The sequence below is a fragment of the Chelonoidis abingdonii genome, chromosome 17 (genome assembly GCF_003597395.2).
Source record: "Chelonoidis abingdonii isolate Lonesome George chromosome 17, CheloAbing_2.0, whole genome shotgun sequence".
Classification (NCBI taxonomy): Eukaryota; Metazoa; Chordata; order Testudines; family Testudinidae; genus Chelonoidis; species Chelonoidis abingdonii.
Window position 1 is genome coordinate 8297175 of NC_133785.1, and position 23451 is coordinate 8320625.

Sequence of the window (23451 nt, forward strand, 5' to 3'; positions counted from 1 at the left end):
CCAGCGGGCCAGTTAGATGGCATTCTGAGCTGCACCAGGCAGGCATTACATGGGTATTGGGTGGGAAATGTTGATTGCACATGTGCGTCTAGACCTCTGTGGCCAGAGGCTGTAAGGAGTTCAGCAGGGGATGCTTTCATGCTGGAGTCACATCTGATCCCAGCCTGATGCTAGGGGGGTGTGGTGCTGAAAGGAGCAGAGTGGGGACTCAGCAGGGGGCGCTCTGACCCCAGCATGACACTAGAGAGGCTGTGTTTCAGGGAGCTGGGTGGGTGGTTCAGCAGGGGGCACTCACTGGAGTCAGTGAAGCTACTGACTTACCCTAGCTCAGGTTCTGGCCCATGGCCTAGTTTTCAGAAGCACGGCTCACCTTCAATCCCCACTACTGTCGCTGGAGACTCAGGCCCCTGTAACAATATCCCGGTGCTGCTGATTTCCAGTGCATCAATTCGCACAGCCAGAAGGGCATAAAACCCAGCTGCATGCCTCTGCAGAAGACACATCTGTACCCTTCAGTCCTGCTGCTGTGCTAACGCATGGCTGTAACCAGAGCTTGTGTACATCACAGGAGCAGCGAGAGGCTCTGACCACTGGGGTCCCCGTTGTGCCAGGAGTGGGACAAACCCCCAGTGACACAGAGTCTCTGCATGAAGAGCTCACAGGCTGAATAGATGAAGGGAGGGAGGAGAAGCAGAGGCACCAAAGGGAAGGGACCACCCCAAGGGCAATGGCAGAGGAGGGAACAGAACACAGGAGTCCTGCCTCCCAGTCAGTGCTCTAACCACTAGACCCTGCTGCTGCTGCTGCTCTAGCAGTCAAGTAACAAACACTGAGGAGATATTTCTGTGATAAAACTCCTTTCCTTTCACTCTTTGCCCAGATCCCTCTGTATTTCAGCTGTCAGTGCCCTCCCCCACCCCCAAATGCAAATGGTACCATACCCAGCTGTATAACTGGCTTGCAGTTACCTGCCTATGCAATAGGCTTTTGCAGATCTACATTGCTTGGTGTCTACCTGCTAGGGTGACCAGACATCCCGATTTTATAGGGACAGTCCCGATTTTGGGGTCTTTTTATTATATAGGCTCCTATTACCCACCACTCCGTGTCCCGATTTTTCACACTTGCTGCCTGGTCACCCTACTACCTGCAAGCCACTGATATGCTGCACACCCCTCTTTGGGACTAGCGCCCCTCTGGGTTCCCCCTCTAGTCTTGCCTCCAGGTTCACACACTTCTGTAATCTGGCTAGCACACATCTGTGCTGTTAGGGCACCAAGCTTAGTGTGCGTGTGCACACGCCGTGCCCACACTGCTCACAAGTGTGAGTCCGTGCATACAAGCATCCCTGTAGGAGGGTCCCGTTTTCAGCAGGACCTGCAGGGGGTGCTCACTCCCTCAGGTTGTGTGACTGGAGGCATGAGATGGACAGACCTCCCAAGGACCCGCTACCAAGGAACTTCAGGAGCAGAGCCCCAAATGGTGCAAATCAATCTCTTCTTAATTATGCAGCAGTGCCTAGAGATTACAACTGAGATCAGACCAGGTCCCCATCAGGCCAGGTGCTGCACAGGCTCAAAGGGAGAGACAGTCCCTGCCCCCAGGAGCTCAGTCTAACTAGACAAGGGTAGGAGGGGAAATAAGAGGCATCAAGAGGGGAAAGAACGTGCCCCAGATCAGTGGCAGAGCTGGGAATAGGATGGAACCCAGGAGTTCTAGCCCCCGCTCTAACCCACTAGACCCCACTTCCCTCCCAGAGCTGGGATAGAACCAGGCAGGAGTACTGGTTCCCAGTCCAACATTAGACCACAGCACGGGGAAGATCTAGCCCTAATTTCAGGGTGGACACTCAGGCTGCTACTGCTCTGCTCCCCAATAAAACAAGGGACTAATTAGCTGCTCCCCCCCGCATATAGTGGCCCTCCCTTGTGAGTTGAGTAATTGCTGGTGCATCCTTTCTTCTCCTCCCGTACCGATGGCGCCACGGTTATGTTATTTCTCTCTTCTTCTCCGTGATCAAAGGCAGCGCGGCTCCTTTGTGCAGCGCTTGCCAAATGTTTCCAAATGCATCACAATAAAAACCAGAGGAGGGGAAGAGACAGGAGAAAATGAAAGGCCCAACGGGGGGGCTCGGCAAGCAGATAGGGGCTGCTCATTAAAAACATACACACACCTTGCAGACTTTTAATTAATATTGGGAAGGCAGTTGGGGGGCAGCAGTGGGAGGAGAAGGAGCTGGCTAGGGGCAGTAAGGGGACTGGGTGTTGTTCAGCTGTAGTCCCTGCCCCCCTGTGGCCTTGGGGTGTGCGCTTCCCTCTCCTTCCTTGCCCCCAAGGTCTTGACCCAGAGTTCTGAGTGGTTAGAGCAGGGGAATTGGATCAGATCAATTTGCCCATCCACCCAGGAATCCCTACCCACTTCTGGGGATAGAGCAACTAATCGGGACTGCCGCAGGAGGTAGGCTGAGCTCTTCTCCCCCCACCCTCAGCAGAGGAGTTGAGGGCGACAGAGAGAGTCTAGCAGCTTGGTCAGCACTGCTCCCTCTTCCTTTCCTTTCTTCCCCTCTTCTGCAGACAATGGGTTTCCCCGCTCTCTCTTCCCCCCTCCTCTCCTGAAGACAGTGGACTGCCCTACTCCCCCTTCCCTCCTCCGCTCCCCTAGACAATGGGCTGGCCCACTCCCTCTTCCCTCTCCTCTTCTGCAGACAATGGGCTGGTCTGCCTCCTGGGCCCCCCTCCTCTCCTGCAAACAATGGACTGACCTGCCCCTGCTCGTTCCCCCTTCCTCTCCTGCAAACAGTGGGCTGACCTGCCCCTGCTCGTTCCCCCTTCCTCTCCTGCAAACAATGGGCTGGCCTGCCGCCTCCTCCTTTTCCCCCTCCCCCGGAAACAATGGGCTGGCCTGCCCCATCTTTCTGTCCCCTCCCCCCCCGCCCTGGTTTGGGTGAGAGCAGGTGAAGAGCCCCTGAGCCTGGAGCTGCAGGAGAATACAGGTGCAATGGGGGCAGAGCAGAGGAGAGCTGGGACTCCGCATCAGCAAATGCAATGTTGGGGTACAGAGAGAAGCCAGGAGCTGCAGCCATGTGCTTCTGCAGCAGGGGCCAGTGTTGTCATGCAGTGACTGTGCCCCAGGGTGGGGTGGGGCAGGGCTCTAGAATCAAAAAAGAGACCATCAAACTGGAGAGAACCTTGAAAAACTCTCCTGGTGTACTGGGCGCAACTGATTTCTTCTGAACCCCCTGGTGATGGCTTGCAGGGAGCTGCTGGATTACCCTGTGAGGGAAAGGGTTGGCTGCTGCCCTCAGCCCCTGACTGTGCAGCCCCAGCTACTGGGCGAGGCTTTGCCATATCAGCCTGGAATCCTTTGCACGCAGCCACCAGCACAAAATGGCCCATCCCCAGCCATGGCAGCCCAGCACATGGACTGGTACCCCTGGGGCTGGGTGATAAGAGTATTCTCTGTCTCCATGCCACCCTGGGCCAGACCGTGGCCCCAGCCAGCCCAGTATCTCCCCCACCCCAGGCTCAGATTCATGGGCCCAGCCAGATCAGTATCCCCCCACTACTCTAGCGCTGACTTTTGGGCTCAGCCAGCCCAGAATACTATTACAATCTGTCATACCAACAATCGAGCAAGGCTTGTAATAAAGAGTCTGGCCAGATCTTTCCAGTCCAGTGATGGAGCTAAGGTCGATCCCCAAAGTGTGGGGGCCTAGGGAGAAGTATTGTGTTTTCCATTTCTGATCTGTCGGGAAGGGGGAGGGGGATTCTCTGTCAACCACAGGAGACTTTGGCGTTGGCATGTGCAATTGTAGGCAGAAGCTTTTCCTTCCCTGTTATTTACTGCTGCCTTTCAAACCATAGTGCAGCTCTGATTCTGTTTTCTTCAGCTGACAAAGAATGCAGCTTTTAATGATAATATTGAGCTAATGTATGTGACTCTGAGCTAGATGAGCTATAGGGATCCTTCACCCAGTGTGGAGATGCAGCTGCCTCTGGGGTGGAGTAATGGGGGCCTGTTTATACTGGGATCCTTCACCCATTGCTGAGATGCAGCTGACTATCCCTATGGCTAATGTGCACCACTGCTTGAAGCACAGCACCCCCTAGTGCCACATTGGGGTTAGTACTGATCTTGGGGAGAGAGCACCCCCTACTGAGTCCCCACCCCACTCCCAGCAGCACAGTGCCCCTTACAGCTCAATTGCAACCTCTTCTAAGTGCACAGCAGCACTCAACCAGTGCAGAATAGGCCAGAAGCAGGGAGACTGTTATACAGCAGAATAGTCCCGTGCCATTGGGTAAATCTATGAGATGGCCCAGCTTGGCAGAAATTACAGAGCAATTAAAACAATTCAAGATCTGGAAGCAGAGGAGGCTGACAAGATCAGGGTGTTTAGCTCAGCAAGGAGATAAAAGAGAGGGGGATATGCTAGAGGGGCCTAAAGGATGTACAGAATCTAGATAGGCAAGTGGGATCTGCTATTCACCTTCACTCGCCATTGAGGAAACCTCCCATGAAATTCCAAGCAACACATGTCAAGTGACTCCATTTGTACACGACATCATTAGCCTGTGGAACTCCCTGACACATGATAGTTATGGACCTCACTCCCTGTCTCTGGAGCTGTTCTTTCCATCAGTGTATTTTCCACGAGCCAAAATTGGCTCCTACAGTCTATTCTCCCCACCACCAGTGGCCAGGATTGTCCCCTACAGTTTATTCCCCTCCAAGTTTTATACTTTGCTCCTGTTCATCCCATAGCCCCTAATTTCCCTCCAAGCCATTCTCCGTCCACCCAGTGTCTTTTGCACCTATTGGATACCTGGAGTCAGATCTCATGCCACCCTGCAGCTTGACTAAGTCAGTCATGGTGATCTCTTGTGAGCTTCCTTCGTAAACTCACTCAGTCACCAACATCGTCTCTTGAGACCCTGTGTCAGGTAACAGCTCTGAGTCCCAGGCTTGGCTAAGGGTTCTAACTAAGCAGTGACTTGCTTTCACTGCCCCCGCTGCAGGAGGGGGTACTGAAAACACACAGATCAGTTCTAAAGGAGAGTCACTCTCATATTCCACACCACCTGGCGCATGAGATATGGGAGCTCAAAGCATGCATGTAGTTAATTCTACCCCATATACTCCCTGCACAGTGGTCATGTTATCTCTGATATTGCAAATGAAGGAGCAGCTGAGTGAAGTGACTCACTGGTAAAGCAACAGAGAAACAGGCCACAGTCCTCAGGACTCCTGACGCTTACCTACCCCTGATCTAACCACTACCCTCCCAAGCCAGGGCTAGACCCCAGGAATCCTGGCTCTTAGCCCCATTGCTCTAGCCACCTGACTCAATTTCCCATCCAGATCCAGGAAAAGAGCTCAGGAGTCCTGACTCCCAGAGCACTAAGCCACTTGCTTCAAGCTGTTATGTAACTCATTTCCCTTCCACGTTCAGTTCACCCCTGCCCCGTAAACGGAACAGAGTATTTGGTCTGTAAACCATGGAGAATAGTGGCTCTGTTGGGTGCATTCTCACGCAAACTCCCCTGTCCTATCACAGCGCCCACTGGTGGTGTGAGCATGTATGCAGATTTATGAGCTCACTGCCTAAGTTCCCTCGAAGCAGCCACGTTAGCGCAGGTGTTCAGGCTGCGGTGGGAAGAGATGCCTCTCCCCCAGCCCAGCCCAGCCCCAGACCTGCCGTGGTGGGGAGAGGCACCCCACCCCCGCCCCAGCCCAGCCCTGGACTTGCTGCGGCCTAGGGGAGGCCCCCAGCCCCAGACCTGCTGTGGCTGTGGGGAGGTGCCCTTTCCCTGGCCTGGACCTGTGCTGGCCAGCGAGAGGCGCCTCTCCTCCAACCCAACCCTGGCCTGGACCTGCCCTGGCCCGCGAGAGGCACGTCTCTCCCCCAGCCGAGGTGCTGCTGTTGTAGCCCTGAGGCAGCCTGCATCCCAAACCCCTCATCCCTGGCCCCACCCCAGAGCCCGCCCCCCCAACGCTCTGACCCAGTCCTGAGCTCATCCCCAGTCCCACCCCAGACCCTGCACCCTCCACTGGAGTCCTCAGCCCCCCACATCCCAACCCTCGGCCCCAGCCCTGAGCCCCCTCCCCCACTCCAAACCCCTCGGTCCCTCCCTGTCACATGAACTTTGTTATGCGCACCAACATGGAGGTGATGTGTCACATGTCACCTCCATATTGGTGCACATAATAAAATTCAATCTGCACATGAGTGAGAAAAATTAGAGGGAATACTGCCCACTGCATAGGTGCTAATAGTCCCACCCCTTGGGACAGCCTGCCCCTGGAGTCTATCTTGGCAGGCAGCCCCAATCACTGTACAGACACAGCACTGCTACTACAGGCTGCGCTGTAATGAAGTGGTGGGGAGGAGAGTACCACTGCCCTCCCCTGGGAGGAATCAGAGTCACAGCTCTGTATGACAGAGCCCCACACAGTTAACAGTGAGTCTTGTTTAGCTCCAGTCCGTGGGCAGTTTAGGGGTAGCGAGGCTGGAAGTTCTAATCCTGCTACTGCCAGGAAGATTGGTGTAGCTAGGGAGCCCATGGCTTTGGTACTGTCCATTGAGAATCTGGTGAGGAAACTGAAAACCGGCTGATGGGAATGGCACATACTGGGAATAGTCTGCCAAACTCCTGGAGTCCTCATCCTCAGCCGGTGCAGTGGGGTGTAACTGCATAGGAGTCAGGCCTGCTGGGTTTTATCCCTAGCTCTGGCAGTCAGGATTCCTGGGTTCTATTCCTGTTGACATCAGTGATGCTAGGCATCTGTCCCTCTATCTGCTTTCTTTCCAGTTCTAATAGGGACAGAGCCCACAGATCTGTCAAAACAGCTCCTGAAAATATAGTTATGTATGTTTTTGAAACATGTATTTTCCCAACACACACCCACCAAATTTACAGCCAGTGCAAAGGACCAAAATAATGTGTGCAGTGTCCTTGTCATTTCAACATCAACTTTGGTTGCCAGATGTAAAAAAGAAAAAGTGGGGGGAGGGAGAGGTGGGAGGTGGGAATGGAAACGGCAGACAGATGGACAGAGTCGAAAAGTGTGTCTGGGTAGGGGGAGGGAAAGATTTTAAAATATGCAGAAGAAAGAAAGAAAGAAAGAAAGATGAATCTAGATAGGTAGAGAAATTAATCTAGAAAGAAAGAATGGAAGAAAGAAAGAAAATGCATCTAGATGGAAAGACCATAGATTAATGAATCTAGAAAGAAAATTAATACAGAAAAAGGTAGATAATTAATATAGAAAGAAACAGAAATGAATCTATATAGGTGGAAAGGAGGAAATGGATGTAGAAAGAAAAAATAATCTAGATAGAATGAAAGTAAAAAAGAAAATATGTCTAGAGAGGAAAAACTGTAGATGAATCTAGAAGGAAATATAAATTAATCCAGCTAGACCGAAAAAAGAATATAGACAGACACAGGAATTAATGTAGAAATAGTATAGATAGAAACGAATCTAGATAAAAAGAAAGAAGATAGATAAAAGAATACAGACAGAGAGAAGGAAAGAAAATATATCTAAACAGAAAGACTATAGATATTAATCTAGAAAAAGAGGAACAAATCTAGTTAGAAAGAAAAATCAAAGAATATAGACACAAATGAATCTAGAAGAAAGAGTATAGATAGAAAGAGAAACGACTCCAGGTGGAAAGAGAGAAAGGAAGAAACATAGAAATGACTCTAGAGAGACAATTGAAAAGGCGAGTGGTAGAGAAAAGAGATGTTTAAAAAAAAAGAAAGAAAAAAAAGTTGTTTTTTCTCCAAAAAAACATTCTTACCTAGTTTTCTTTTTTGTAATTTTTTTTCTTCATGCTAAAATCACATGGCCAATTTGTTGATGTAAGTTGATTGAATTCTGTGGTTTGCTCTCTTATTTTTAAAACGAAAAGAAAAGGGAAAAAATGAAATGAAAAAGAAAAGGAGGGGAATAAAAAGAAATGTGAAAAGCAGTTTGCAATTAGGTTTTTTCTTTTATTATTACTTAATTCTGCTGTTTGAAAATCTGTTTAATTTTTTTGCATTAAATGACTAATTTCTTTTTTTTAATTCTTTTTCTTTAAATTTATGATTTCTCTAGATTTTGTTGTAAAAAACTACAGTTTAAAACGAAAACAGTCATAAAGATTCGTTTAAAAAGCAGCCAGAGATTGGGGAACAAGTCTAGTTTTAAATTCAGTTGATCAGTTTGATTCAGTTTCTTGTGTCCAAATGTGGCAGTTTTTCCTCCGGTTCGTATTAACCCATCTTTCCTTTTCTGTTTCTCTTCCCCCTTTATTTCTCTCTGTTCTAGGAGGTGAATTAGTATTGCCCATAATTACCGAAGATTCCTTAGACACCCCACCAATTGCCACCCGGTCTCCATTCATACCCCCGCCACCTACCTTTGGCCCCTTCCTAACTGTAATAGAGACCACCAGAGATACCCTAGCCCCTTCCACCAATCAAAAACCCCCGTGCTTAGCCGACCAAGAGGACAGCGATTGCGAAGAGGGCATTGAGGCCTCCGGTTATGCCTCGGGCGAGGTCTTCGACTCCAGCCTGCCCCCTACTGATGACGAAGATTTTTACACCACATTCCCCTTGGTCACAGATAGGACCCTGCTGGCCAGGCCAGATGGAGCGTCTAAAAAGTCCCAAGGCTTCAGGCCCAACATTAGGACAGGAGTGCCGGCTTCATCCTCAATCCCTGAGCTCCTGACCTCCACTGCCTCTCCCGATCTGGTCCGTAACATCCCCGCCGGCAAAATGAACAATCGCGAGGCCCCTAAACCCCACCCAGACCAGTACCCCCCTCTGCCCACCTCTTTTGAACTCGACAACCGTAACAGGCATAAGTACCCCGGTATAACGTCTTCCCCCAATTTCCACAATCTACCCACAGCTAACCCCACCGGCTCGGGGGAGAGGGGTCCCCCGGGAGCCGTCGAGGTGATCCGCGAATCTAGCAGCACCACGGGGATGGTGGTCGGCATTGTGGCGGCGGCCGCCCTGTGCATCCTCATCCTCCTCTATGCCATGTACAAGTACCGAAACCGGGACGAAGGCTCTTACCAGGTGGATCAGAGCCGGAACTACATCAGCAATTCGGCACAGAGCAACGGCACGGTGGTGAAGGAGAAACCCACCTCTGCCACAAAAACCCCCAGCAAGAGCAAGAAAAACAAGGACAAGGAATATTATGTGTGAGTCTCCGCCCCCCCCGGCCCCGCCTCCCTCCTGTCCCTCTGGTGGCAAGCGCGAGAGAGAGACGATCGCAGGGTGAGACCGGCTCAAATCATGCCAACCTTTGGATACAAGAGACCAACGAAACCTCCCAGCCTTCCTTTCTCCTCCCTCTGCATCACAGAGGCAACCAGTGGATCCTGCCCCCCACCTGCACCCCACACTGGTTTCAGTTTGTTCATTTCCCTCTTATTTAATTTTTCTGTTCATCCTCGTAAATTAATAACCACCACCCCAAAATCAAGATCATGCTCACTTCCCACACCCCACCCCGGAGTCCTTCAGATCTTGGGGTTTGCTTAATTTGTTTTCCTTTTAACAAAGGAAGTGGGGGAAAGAACAGGGCAGGGGCGATCAATTCACACACGCCATGGTTAGAGGTTGGCACGGGAAATAAGCAACCACTCGGAAACAGAACAGAAAACAATGATCTGGGGTGGGGTAGAGGGATTAATGAAGGCTTCAGGGCTCCCTAGATAAAGTTGAGCCAGGATATTGCTATATATATATATACACACACGTGTGTGTGTGTGTATATATATATAGGTGACAGCTCATTCCCCCCCTCTGTTATCCTAGGAGGTTAGACGCTTCCTCATCCGGATGAAACTTTGGGGTACATCTCCCCACCCCTTTTAGACCCCTCTCCCATGCCCTGTTTGGAAACAGACTAATCCAATTGGGATACAAAAGATTTGATTTTTTTCTCATAACTATCGACAAAATTCCGACACGGAGCAGGATACAGCTGGATCCAGAAAACTTGGCTGGGCAAAGATTTGGGGACGAAAAATCGGTCTCTCTCGGAATTATTATTAAAACAATAAAAGGGGGGGTTCCTTTAATTATAACTGATTTTTTTCTCTCTCTCTTTGTTAATGTGTCAGAGTCTTGGAAATGTGTGGAGTAAACCGAACCGAAACAAACAAAATCACAAACTCTCGGGAAAATAAAAATGAATCCATTAATACCGATGGTGGTAAATAAAGCAGTTGATATGGATCTTGTCCAACTATGGAACTGATTGGCCAGTTGGCTCTCTGCTCTGTAGTAACAAAAGGGGGTGCTATTTTCAAAAGGTTTAGAGTTGGGCTGGTGTTGGTTTTTGCAAAAGCAACAGCAACAGGAGCTGAGACTGGTTTGGGGGTACCTGCTCGGGATGTGTGGGGGTGGGAGAGATGGGAAAATATATACGATGTTTCTGTTTTGTTTTCAGGGGATTGATGGCATAATTCCTTTTCCCCCTTGCCTCCTCCACTCCCATCTCCTTTTCTCCATGCCAAGGTGCTATTGTGATCATCCTTTAAGTGTCTTCTCAGAGCATGTCCTTAAATTGTGGTGTTCTTTCAAGGTATCCAGGACGGGGGTAAGCAGCTGTTGATGGGAATTTGCAAATGAAGGAGGGGTGGAGGCGTTGGACTATTTCCTTCACCCTCACCTTCGCCCCTCACTGGGGGAATTGGAAAGGCTTTTCAAATGACTATATATAAAGAGAGCTCTATATATATATAAAATATATATATATATAAATATATATATTATATAACGTATATGTGTGGACAGTTTAACACAGAAGAATCAAAGGGTTTGGAAGGACATTTGAGAAGGAGCTAGAGACAAAAAAAATCTCTCCCTGCCAAGGCGTGTGGTGTGTTACAGGTAGGATCCCTTGATGATCTCTGGGCACGGCCACTGGAGACCAACTCCCATCTTTGATCTCAATTCTGCAAGACTCCAGCCCATCCTTCCATGCGAACTGGCCAACAGGGCCAGCCCCTGCTTCTAGATAGGTCAGTGCCACAGGTCTTTGCTCTGTCAGGGGCTTTCCAGCTGGTTCCTATGCAGCAACGCACTTCAGCACCCGCCTAGCTCAAAGCATAGGGGTCATCCAGTCAAAGACAGGAGAGAAAGAGTCACAGATTGGAAGAGAGACATGGCAGAATTTTGCCCAGAGGTTCCTGCACCCAGCCCATGACTTGCGTCCCAATTAAACCGTATCTGTTGGACGATAGAAAGCCCTCAAGGGATGCAAAATCCTCCACATCCCTTGGGGAATGGCTCTAAAATTTCATTCTTAATCTCCCTCATTAAAAACGTGGATCTTACTGGTGCCAGCTCCCAGCCATCAGATCTCACTGTCCATCTGCTAGATCTAGCAGTAAACCCCTTTTCTCTGGGGCAGTATCATCAGTGAGGCTAAGGGAGCTGTGCTGGATTGGAGTTGGAGAAGTCCAGCCCTACCAGGATCAAGCCCATTGCTGGGAAGGGTGTAGGGAGGTGAGGAATTTGGATCGGAATTCTTTCTTTCGGAGTGATAGGATGCAGGCACTTCAGTTTCTGAAGGCTGGCAAAGTTATTGCAAACTCCCCTCACCTTCAATGCTAAAATGCCAAGGGGGGCTAGCAGCGAGCTGGAGAGAGTGTGATAGATCTGCCATTGTAAACTGTGAACTGAAACCATTTCATATTAATTTTCAGGCTTTGAGGTGGGTTTTTTTTAAGAAAAGACATCACATTTTACAAAGTTTCCAGGGTATTTAGGCTCCTAAACTTTGAAAATGAAATTTAGGCTCCTAAACCTCTTAGATGCTTTGGCGAATGTTAGCCAAGGTGAAATTTGGTGGGCATCTCTCAGCATCTTAGACCATTGCAAGAGCTCAAGTTCTGTATTTTTCTCTTACCAAAAATCTCAACATTTTTTTTAAAGACACAGATAATTATTGGAGTTTCGTTCATTCCAAACTTCACCACTGAATGGAACCGTTTGCAGGGTGAAGGAGGGGGATTTCTGTCTGTTTCTCTAGGAGTGTAATGAACATTATCAACTGTAAATTAATTTGTACATTATTAATATTTTATTTTTGTTTGGGGGAGGGGCTTGGGCGGAGAAATGAAGGTTGCAAACTCTATTTTAAAAATGACACTCTGATAAATATCCTCTTTTTAAAATATCAAGAGAGAGATTGGTTTATTTTACCAATAGCATTCCCAATCTTTTTCCTTTACAGCATTCCAGGTGGGGAGGAAATAAATTTTTAATTCATTCTTTTTGTATCAGTTTTGGTTTAATTTTTTTAATGAACAGAAACCCCTTCCTGATTGTTTTGGGGGAAATACTCTGTGGTTCTGCATACTTACCCTGTAAACTTCCTGTACTCTTCAATGTTACTGTAAAGTGTTACCAATTATGATGAAGTCAAAAAAAAAACTTTCAACCCATGTACATTACCGCAAAGGGGAATACAGTTGATTCTATACTTCGTACAACTCTGGAGTTCTAGTCATTTTGTGTGGGCAGGCCAGGCCGAGAGACGGTTAAGGGATTGACCAAGGGCCTGTTTCTCCATTGCTTTGTACCTTGTCTATTATGGGTTATATTGCAGTGCTAGTAGCATCCAACAAAGAGTAGGGGCCTATCAGGCTGGGTTTGGGGCCAAGATCAGGGCTCCTCTCACACAAATGCCGCACTGACCCCAACCAAGATCAGGGCCTTTGTCATGCCAGGCATGCACAACTCACACACCCTCCCCCGCTGTTGAGCGAGATCAGGGGCCCACTTGTGCCAGGTGCTGCCCAGATGCCCCAGCCATGAGCGACCATGTTCCTATTGGGCTGGGTGCTGCACAAACCCCCAGACCGCGATCAGGGCCCTCCTCTGCCACTTGCTGTACAGCCCCTCACTGAGACCAGGTCCCACTGTGCTGGGCCCTGCACCAGAGAGCTCAGTCTAACTAGATGAAGGATGGGAGGGAAACAGGCACCAAGAGTTGCAGGGCTGTGCGTAAGGTAAGTGACATAGCCCAGAGTGCACCACTTGCCCAGCCCCAGCCAGTCCTGAGATGAGCAGCCCCAAGAGAGCTAGTGCTGGGCTGGGTGCCGAGCTCTGGGAATACTCAGGCCTGCGTCTGTGCTCTGAGCTCACTAGAGAAGCCACCTCTTTGTCTTTGATCCAGCCCGGCGCTTTAGCAGCTGCTTCACTTGAGGCAGGCAATGACCCCGCCCCGGCCAGGTGATGGCTCCCCGGGCTGGTGCAAAGCACACGCCGACGTGCTTGTCTGGATCAGCCACCTTGCAATGCACAGTGAGCATGGGATGCTAGTGGGGATGCCGTTCTCACTGTGCCCCCTGCAAATGACGCACGAAAGTGCAGAGTGACAGAGAATGGGGCTCAGCTGTTATTTCAGGCACAAAGGGACCATTGGGGTTGTCTAGGCCAGAGAATCCAGCCAGCAGTTCCTGTGTGAAGCGCAGTAACTTACGGTCAACCATGGGTCTTGATCTCCTGGGTGTGATCTCGGCACGTCAGCCTTAGGGTGCTAAGCACCTTGTAGCTCCATCTCCAGCACCCTGCACTGGAATGGGCAGAAAGCCCTTGGAGGAACGCTGTGCCTGGCCACGGGCCCTGCATGATGCAGCACCAGCCCTGGATGGATGGGATGACAAGATTCCATTCTTCTCTCAGCCCAGGTAACAGGGAGAGGAGGCAGTGAGGGGATCTGATCTGAGCAGGTGTGACTGGGGACCCAACTGATATCAGGGAGTAGAGAGGGTTTTATCGCAGTCCCCTAACCTGGAATGGTGCAGCCTCCTAGCTCTGCCCATGTTGGGCCAGATCCCCAGCTGGAGCCAATCAGCCAGATCTCCAGCTGAGCTGATGTGGCCAGATTCCCCCCTTGGAGCCAATCAGCTATGCTCCTTTGGAGGCAACATTCCCCAAAATTGAGCCTGGGGCTCTGGCCCCATTCCAGGGGCTTGGGTACAGAGCGGGGCAGAGACTGTAGCATTGTCCCTGTCCCAACAAAGGCCAGAGGCAGGACTCAGAGACAGACCCTGCAGTGTTGGGAAAGGAGGATCTGGCTAAACCCTCAGCGCCTTGGCCCAGGTCCTTCCAGGTTGGAGGAGCTCTGCTGGCAGGAGCGTGTCCTGGAGACAAGGCTTCATCTCTGAGAGCTGCACATGCTGTAGCTTCCACCCCAAACAAGGCTGCTGGAGCGGTGCCTGGGTGGGAACTGCCCTGGGGCAGGGCCCTGTGCTGCAGCAGTGCTGGGGTGTCCATGGGGCAGAACTATAGGAGGAAGGTCCCATGGCTGAGGGCTCAGCAGGGCTGAATGGCCATTAAAAGGTGGAGTTGGCTGTAGTGGTCGTGGACGGTTCCGTTGCCATGGCTTGCATGGTGCCCTCTCTCCCAAGTGTTGCCTGGAGGGCACTTGGCCCAGCAGAAATGGAGAACGGCACCTCCCACTGGGAGCTGCTGCATGAAGGACATGAGGAGGACGTGGATTGGGCATGATGAGGCGAAGGATCCTGCATGTGCCCCAGGACGCTCACCCCCAGGAGAGGGGAGAACGTCAGTGCAGAGCAGCAACGTCCACGTGTGGAGGGGAACGCGGACCAGAGAGAGACAGGGAGTCCTCGGCAAGCGGCGTGGAGACAAATGGGTGGCGATGGAGCCCCAGAGAGGCTCACCAAGCCTGTTCGTGGATGGGGGAGACTGGGATGAATGGAAATGAGGACGTCCTGGAGATTCATTTCGAGAGAGGCATTTCCAACCTGAACGGGTGCCTGGAGGAGTCTGGAACCAACTGGCCATGGGGTGTCTCTGAGTCAGTTTCTTCAGAGAAGAGACTGGAGTGGATGGGACATGGAGCCCTCTAGTCTTGGGAGAGGTGTCTCCCTGTGATGGTGCCTAGAGGACACTTGGATGGAATGGGCCCGGTGGTGTCTCCTTTTGCCAGGGGAAGGTGCTTGGGATCAAAGGGCCACTGAGATGGGAGCTCCATTGGAGATGGGTGTGAAGTCTGTGGCTACATCTCCAGAGCAGAGTGTGCCAGTGCCTGGACTCCCATGCATGCACTCCGGGCTAGCCAAGCCAGCCACCCCGCAGAGCCGCACACGCCCAGACCCAGGACATGCACTGACACGGGCTTGGTGCTAGGATCTTGGGTGTATCTCACCCCGTTCTTAGCTCACACGACAGGAGCCACTCTAGGGCTTGGTTCGCAGAGGTTTGTGGGACAACTTGTCTGCCCCCAGCCCCCGTGTGGAGGGGGCCCCAGCCCAGTGACAGATCCAATCAAGGCACATCCAGGTCTGTTGCTCCTCATGCCTGGCCACTCTGGCGGGTGCCAAGCCCTGGCTCCTGCCTGATCCTTCCCAGGGTAGCCCTGGAATTGCCAGACACAGACAGCGGCTCTGAGAGCTGGGGGTGGAGATTTCAGAGGCAGCATCTATCCTCCAGCAGGCGGGGGCTCTCCAAGGAGGCCTGAGCCCTGGCCCTGATGAGGCACAGCTCAGAGATGATGCCCAGTGGACAGCAGAAGGTGCAGCACTGCCCCATGCCCACGAAGACATGGTCCTGCCTGACCCTCCACCGTGATGGGGGGCAAACATGAGTGAGGCGTTGGGACTGGTGCACCAGGGAGCCTACCACCACGGACGGGCTACAGGGCCAAGCCTGAGTGGGCAAAATGGGCAGTGGGGAGGGCAATACTGCATTTTCTTACCACTGCTGAGGGGCTGGTCCCTGCACCAGGGCTCCCCCCGGGGCTCTGCCCAGCCTTGCCCCACTTCCAGCAGCCCCTAATGGCTGGCGGGATGGCACTAGGGTGGGCCTGGCTGGAAGGGGGCAATGGTTTGATGGGTGAGGTGCTGGGGCTGGTGACTGCAGCAGGGATGGCTGCACAGGGACTGATGGCGCAGACCCTGGGAAACATCTCTGGGGTACCCCTGGGGTGCAGAGCAATTGCCCAGGGCCTCTCAGCCAGGGAGTTTCTATCCCAGGCACCGTGGGTGCTCCAGCTCCGTTCCATTCTGCCGACAAGTGCACCAGCCTCCATATTCAATTCATTAACAAATTTGCTGTAATTATTTGTGTGCGCCAGAGAAAATTGCACTGGCGGCTTATTAGATCCAGGCTGATTATGCAGAGCGGCATTCCCAGTGCCGGACCCACCCCCTGCCAGCACCAGGAGGGATGCCTACCTCCGTCTCATCGCGCTGGGGCGTCAGGGAGGGCTCCCAAGACCCTCTTCGTTGTGTTGTCCCCCTGCACCTGGCAGGGGTGACTGGGTCGGAGGGATACTAGGCAGCTCAGTGGGAGCTCATGTGATGGGGTGGGGGGGCCTCAGGGATCACTCGTGGCTGTGGCATAGGGCAGTCTCCCAAGGTCATGCAACAGGGACGATCTGGGAATGGGACCCAGGAGGCCTGACTCCCAGCCCCATGTCTGCTGTAGCCCACTGGAACCCCCCTGCCCCTGCCAGAGAAAGGAATAGGAGCCAGGGAGCAGCACTGGGAAAGGCAGACAGCATGGGGGGCACAGGCCAGAGAGGGGATCAGGGAGAGATCCTGGCCATGCAGGAAGCCCGTGAAGTGGGGATCACAGGCTAGGGTGGTGGGGTCAGAGAGGAATCCCAGCATCAGGGAGGCCGGGGACATGAGGACACAATCTGGGGGTGGGGGATGGAGAGGGGAAATCGGGTGGCTCCCTGCAGCCTTGACCTTTGCCTCACCCCATCCACAACCCCTCCCTGAGCACCCCCCTTCTTGGGATGCGGCTGCCTCCAGAGGGGCTAGCCCCGCCCCTTCAGCCTGGTCACTTAGTCGCCTTTACAAGCTTTCAGTTTTACATATAAAACAATTGACAAGAATTCCCACTTCTGAGGCACTGGGCTAAAGGTGGCTCCAGGAGCCAAAATCACAGAGATTGGGCTTTTCAATCCCCCCCACCCTGCTTTTCATTATTGGTTCTTCTCTTTCTACCTTGATGGGCCTTTATGTCACCTCTCTTTTATTCCTAATGGGACTCGTCTGATTGTTTTGAACAACCTTAATTCCCCCCCTCCCCCTCCTTCTAAAGAGGAATTTAAATAACTGCAAACAGCTGATACATTAATGAAGTGATTATGTGGCTTGGAGCCAATTTCCAGCCCCTCCACAGAAGAAGGTTTTACTCATTGCCCAACTTATTTATTTATTTACCTCCCCCTCCCCTTTTAATTTACATTAGCTGAGGATTTTACTCAGGCAACTCAAGGCCAGGCCCCAGGAGCAGGTCTGACCCCAGCCCAGGGGGGACTGGGTGGCTCTTGGGGGCAGGGAATGGGACATAGGGTCCTTCCCCTCTAGGGGGCGCTGGCTCTGATTTGGCCCCTGCTTTGGGGGGCTGCACTGGGCCAGAACATCCCAGTTGTATGTCCTGGGCCTTGTGCTGCTCCCCACAGGCAGGTCCCTGAGGATGGCCATGCTTTGGGCTGAAGGGAGGGGCTGGGTTGGGATGGAATGGCCTGGCTGGTGTTAATGCAGATCAGCCTGGATCGAAAGGTCCCTGGACCTGGCTTTAACTCTGTGAAACTGACCTGTGATCATTGTCCTGTCACCCTCAGTCAGTTTCCTCTGCAGGCCAGGTGGGGTGGAGGTGTTAAATCCAGCTGGGGGGAGGGGACTATTAATTGGTGATCATGTGATCAGTTAAGCCTTGTGCAGGGGAGAAGAGAGTTTAGAGCTAAAGAAAACCCAGGGTTCTTCTCTGGCGTGGGTAGTGTTTGGGACCCCACCATACTAGGTGCTACACAAACCCAGAAGAAACAGGTTTGTGTTTTATTGTGAGATTGTGTGTGTCTCCAAAGTTCCCTCTAGTGCCAGGCCCTGCCCAGCCCCTGACTGACTGGGGAGGGGACCTGGGGGGTGGGCTGGGAGCTAAGGTCAGGGGGAGGAAATAGGGCATGTATCCCAGCAGAGGGGGTGGAGGGGGGTGTGAGAAGTGCAGGCCGGGGGGAGGCGATCCCTGAACAGGAGGATAGGAGAGGAGCACAGGCTGGGGGCAGCCACAGGAAATACATGTGTATTGAGCCAAACCACTGCCGTCTCCTGGGGCAATGAAGAGCTAAAGCAATTAAAAAAAACTGAGTTAATGAAGAAAACACAAATCTGGGATTGGCTCGAAGAACAAATGCAACAAATCTTCTTGAAAAGCATCTCTCCGGAGCCAGCTGTGCCTGTGAAATCGAAGGGGAGCTTTTGCCAGAATTCTAATGGCCTGTCGGAGAGTTTTGTTCCCTCATTTTCATTTTGGTCTGTTTAGTTCAGCCCCTCGACAATATAGGGGGGAGTGATCAGTGTCCTGGCATTAGCCAAGCCATGCAGGGGCCTGCTCAGTGTGTGAGTGGAATGCCTTACAATCAGAGGTGGTGCGGTTAGCAATGTATTGGGTGGAGCACCGGACTGAGACTCTGAAGATCTGGCCCCTATTCCCGGCTCTGGCACCTTGGGCAAGTTCTACCCCTCTCTGTACCTCAGTTTACTCATGTGTAATATGGGGCTAGTGATACTGTCATCGTACAGCACACTGAGCTCTGTGGGTGATGTGCTGCGCAGAAGCTGAACAGTGGTGCTGGAAGGCCAGGATCTCAAGCAGAGGGGTGTTAGACAAACTGGCCAGGACAAGGCGCTGTTGCTTCTGGGAACTGGATTCCTGGCATGTTACCTTGGTGGTGAGTTGGTTTCTCTCTCCAGTGACTGTTGCTGTGTGGCCAGAAGGGTCCATTAGAATTAGATTGTCAGCTCTGTGCTCCCCTACAGCACAGGGCGGAGGATGTTACCCAGTCACCGCTGCACCAAGCCAAATTACTTAGGTTTGCCTGGAGCATCTCCTGGAGACTCCAACCCTGCCTGGGGGCATTTGTGTCCATGGTCAGTCGCCCTCCTGGGACAAATTTGGAGTCTTGTTTGGGACTATAATCCAACCGTTGGTGGTTCTTCTGCCTTTTGTGGTGAGACTAGAGAGCTCTTCAGTACCAAGATCTGCTCCCCGGGATCGCAATCAAATCACCTCTGTGTGCTTTGTGAGAAGCTAAACAGCCTCCCGCTGGCAAGCATTTTCTCCAGTTCTTGGGTCATTTGTGTGGCTCTTCTCTACACCCTGTCTGGGTTTCAAACATCCCTTGTAAAATGTCAGTATTTCATTAGAGTCCAGGATTGTTAGCCGCCCGCCCTGCTGTGTGGTGTCTGTAGCCCTACCAGAAACGCTCACACAAAACTGATTGGGCAGGTTTGTTCTAGGAAAGTATTTTTGTCGTGTCACACGCTGCTGGGCACCAGGCAAAGTAGTTAACAATGGTGGCATTGTCAGTCCCATTTTGCTTCTGAATTAGCACTTTGAATGAGGCGGTGCAGCACTCCAGAGCAATCAGCTCAGGCTCTCTGCAAACTCAGGCATGTGTCACTTTGTCAGTTATATGTAAGGTGAGACACCCCCCCCTCATGGAGCAATTGGTTCTGGCTCTCTGCAGACTCAGGCAAGTGTCCCTGACTCAGGTCACGTTTTCAAAGTTTTCTTCACAACCAATGTTATGCTTGAGTCTCTCCTTTTTTTTAATGAAAGCAGAGATTTTGCAGAGCGTTTACAAGGTCAGGAAGTTGTGCAGCACCTGATCTGCCAGGGACCCTTCAATGTTGGTTGGGGGGTGCATGTGACATTTCCATAATACACCAGCTAAATTGTTCTGTCCCCTACTCTATGGATTGGGGATGCAACATATCTGGCTGCTGTGATTCAAGTGTATGTGGGAGGCTGTATCACCCTGTCCCTCAGTCCCCAGTGTGTGTGAACACTGCTAACTTTGGAAACTAGCTGTCTGCCAGCCATGGTGTTGATGGATATTGTCAAACTGTCACTGATTCCTGCTATCCGACAGGATAAATCTGATTTTTGCCCTGGGGAAACAGCTGGTGGACGTTGGATGTTTGTCTAAAATGCATCCTGTGATCTAGTGGTTAGAGCAGGTGGGGGCTGGTAGCCTGGACTCCTGGTCAGGGAGGAGAGTGGGATCTAATGAGTCAGAGCAGGGCAGGGACTGTGGGGCAGGACTCCCCGGTTCCCTTCCTGAACCACTGCTTTTCTCTGCCTCTGCCCCTTAGGTGTGAGGGAGGCTATAGTTAGAGATGGGCTATATCGAGCGAAGCACCATGTGTCTGCAAAAACCCGGGGCTCCTGGTATAATTCCTTCACGGTCCTTTAGAGCCCTCCTTTCAAGCCCCAGCACTTTCCCACCCTTTGAAGCCTCTGTATTGAGGACGCCATTTGAATCTGACCTGCTTTTGCGNGGGGGTGTGAAACAAAATCAGTTTAATTTTTTTTGTTCCTTCTTTTTTCTTACAGAGAGAGAATTGAAGTCAGCCTGTCAAAATATGTTCGTCTCGTGGGGCCTCCTGGGATGGGGGGGAGCGAAGTTGTAGTGGGATTTATTATGCAGACTAATTTTATATTTATTCAGGCGCTTTGCATATAATTCTCCAGGCATTAGGTATTCACGAGGAATAACGCGCTCCAGCAGGTTTGCCTCTAACAATACTGGGAGAGAGAGAGAGAGAGAAAGTATGTGTGTCAGGGAGAGAGCAGAGAACCGTCCAGTGTGTGTGTGTCTTCCCCACACACACTCACGCACACAATGCAGACCTCTGTAAAGCAGCCTCCCTGCTGGCACCCAGTGTGCGCCCATGGAAGGATGAGTAGGAAATCATTAAAATGCAAATACTCGCACTGTGATTAGTCAGTTTCTCCCCTCTCTGTGTGTGCTGGGCATATGGAGGAGAGCAGGAGAGAGGTGGGGCCCATCCACAGAGCTGCCTGGGGGGCAGGACACGGTGGGAGGGAAAGGGGGAAGTCTGTGGGGCATGCAGAGGGGGGTGTCCACCCCAATCTCTCTGCAGGGGGGGAGCATCCACCCCGATCTCTCTAGCAGGATGAGTGTCCCCTTCTGTGCAGGGAGTCTGTGCACCGGGGTTATACCCCATGTGTCTGGGATGGGGTGTATGGTCCTATTAGCATCCTTCTCCCTTCTTTCTGTAGGGTCTTGCGCTGCTGGGAATGGGATGGGAGGCTCCGTAGGGGGAGTGCTCCCCTGGCAGACACTGCTGGTGCCCTGATGTGGTGCTAGGGGATGCTGTGCAGCAGGGAGCAGGATGCAAGGCTCTCCCCTTGTAGTCAGCACTGAACCCAAGTCCTGGTTCTGGATAGGTACCAAGTCCTCCTGTCCTAGTTCACTAAGAAGCTGCACTCATTAGCTTTACCCCCTGGAACTCTGTGGATACATGCCATTAGCAAAGCTGAAAGCACAGGCTTCCTGGGCCTTTGTTAAAATGAATCCCCACCAGCTGCTAGCAGTATAGGGTGAATGAGACACAGTGGTGCAGTTCTGATCCCCTCCACCAGGAGGCAGTGGTGTGGAAATGGTCTTTCCCCAGCTCTCTGCACTGAGCAGTTTGCATCATTCTCTTTGTCTCCTCTCCAAAGGACTTGAAAGCCATTGGCTCAAATTTCCAAGAGTGACTAGTTATCCTGGATGCATCCATTGACTTGCCTTAAGGGGGGGCACGTGGCTTTTCAGAAAATGCTGAGCACTGGGGGAGATAATCCGCCCTCTTTAAGGCTTCAAAACCTGCCCCTGTCTCGCCCCCGGAACCACTCGCCACAGCTGGAAATTCTAAATATAACACGAAATGGATTGAGGGGGAAACTGAGGCAGTGGGAAAGGGTGGGCAGGACTTACCCATCTTGCACTGGTGAGGTGAGAAATGGAGCCCAGGTGTCCTGCATCCCTTCAGCACGAGGGAAATTGTTGCTTGGGCTGGCACACGGGGCACCAAAACCACACCTGATGTGCTGCATGGGATAGTAATTAGCATGGCAGGCAGGCATTGGGTTTGCCTGCAGTGCCCTAGCTCAGCAATCCGCTCTTGGAAAGTGGCACAGACTGGCACGATACTTCATGCCCCAGGCCGTCAGAGCTGGGCTCCAGCCCAGGCTCCAGCTAAGCAGGGTGCGGGCAGGTTAGTGTGTGGGGAGAGCAGGTGTTCTCCCAGTGCAGTGCTAGGGGGCCCTGAGCTGCAGGAAGTGGGGTGGGGGCTCAGCAACACCCAACTGAAATGCTGGGGGTGGAGAGGTGCCATCTTCTGGATGCAATGCAAAACCAACGTCCTGGCTGCTCGTAGTGGTGAAAAATCCACGGAGGGAGGAGGGATCCCACCCACACAGTCTCCATGCCCCACCCCAGAGGTGGCTGCATCCCAGCATCAAGCAAGGGGTCCCTGTATAAAAGCACCTGGCCCAGCCCGGAGGTGAGTGTGAAAACTTGCAAGGCTTTTTCTAAGCATCAGCGTCTCTCAGATCTGCTGCGCCTGGATTTTTCTTCCTTTCCAAGGTCTTTATTTAGTGGGTGGCAACTTTATTCATCTTTATCGCCAGGGAGATGGTTACAAATGGTGCCAGTTGTTCATCCCCAGAGATTTATCCGTGGCTCCAGGAAGGCGGGTAGAGGGGGAGGAGAAAAGGGGAATTCATAAAACACATGAACTGGCTCATTATTTCTGGAAACAGATGGCGGCGCCGTGGCCAAGTCACCCCTCACTCTGACAGCGCCAGGGCTGTGCAGGGGCAGGCAGGGAGATCAGCGCTGGTTGTGGGAGGCCTGGCGGAGACTTTTAGGTACCGTTTCTTTGGAGGTTTTCGCTAAAGCGCCGGAGTTTGGTTCCCACCTGAACAGCAAAGCACCGCCATGTTGGGCAATGAAGCTTGGTTTGTTCAGCAGCAGCCCCCCGGGAAAACCACCCAGAAATGCCCTCCCCTCCAGTCAGTTTGGGGTCGAATGAAACATTTTGTTTGATGCTTTGTTTTTTCATCTTGGCTGTGTGTGTTTGCACACGTGTGTGCGTGGCGACAGGCATGGGGCACGTGTGCAAGGGGCTCGGGACTCTTCAGCAAAAACTCCCCCCCTCCCTCCCCCGAGCAGTCAGGGAGTAGTTGCTGCACTTTGCCTTTAGGCACAAGCTGGGGAGTGAAGATGAGGGGGCCCATAGGGAGGATCAGGCAGGTTTCAAGTGTGAGTGTATGTGGGGAGGTGGTGCATGTGCAGGGGGAGGAGAGGCATCCTCCTCCCCCAATAATATCTTCTCATTTCCGTTCCCAGTATCTCCAAGGCTTTTACAGACGGGAATGAGCCCTGTTCAACCCCACTGTATGGGGGAGAGAGGAAGGAAACTGAGGCATGGAAAAGGTCCGGGACTTTCTTCCGCCCCCCCCCCCCCCAAAAAAAAAAAGACCCACAGCCCAGCAGCACAGAACCCAGGAGTCCTGAGTCCCAGATCCCCCTGCTCCTACCTACTAGATCCCACTCCCCTCCCCAAGCTGGGGCTAGAGCCCA

At 52.0% G+C, this 23451-nt stretch overlaps 2 protein-coding genes across 28 annotated transcripts in view; one reads left to right on the forward strand and one right to left on the reverse strand.

Annotated features, from left to right (window-relative positions):
* NRXN2 (neurexin 2) overlaps positions 1-12520 on the forward strand; it is a 365564-nt gene extending 353044 nt beyond the window's left edge. For 17 of the 27 annotated variants that reach the window (XM_075073260.1, XM_075073268.1, XM_032798039.2 and 14 more), the window contains one exon: positions 8323-12520. In XM_075073260.1, the coding sequence (XP_074929361.1) occupies positions 8323-9218 (896 nt within the window). In that variant the 3' untranslated portion in view covers positions 9219-12520. The remainder of the gene's footprint in view (positions 1-8322) is intronic. The other 10 variants (XM_032798089.2, XM_032798116.2, XM_032798094.2 and 7 more) reach the window with 1 other exon arrangement.
* SLC25A45 (solute carrier family 25 member 45) overlaps positions 1-23451 on the reverse strand; it is a 386904-nt gene that overhangs the window by 334055 nt on the left and 29398 nt on the right. The window lies entirely within an intron of this gene.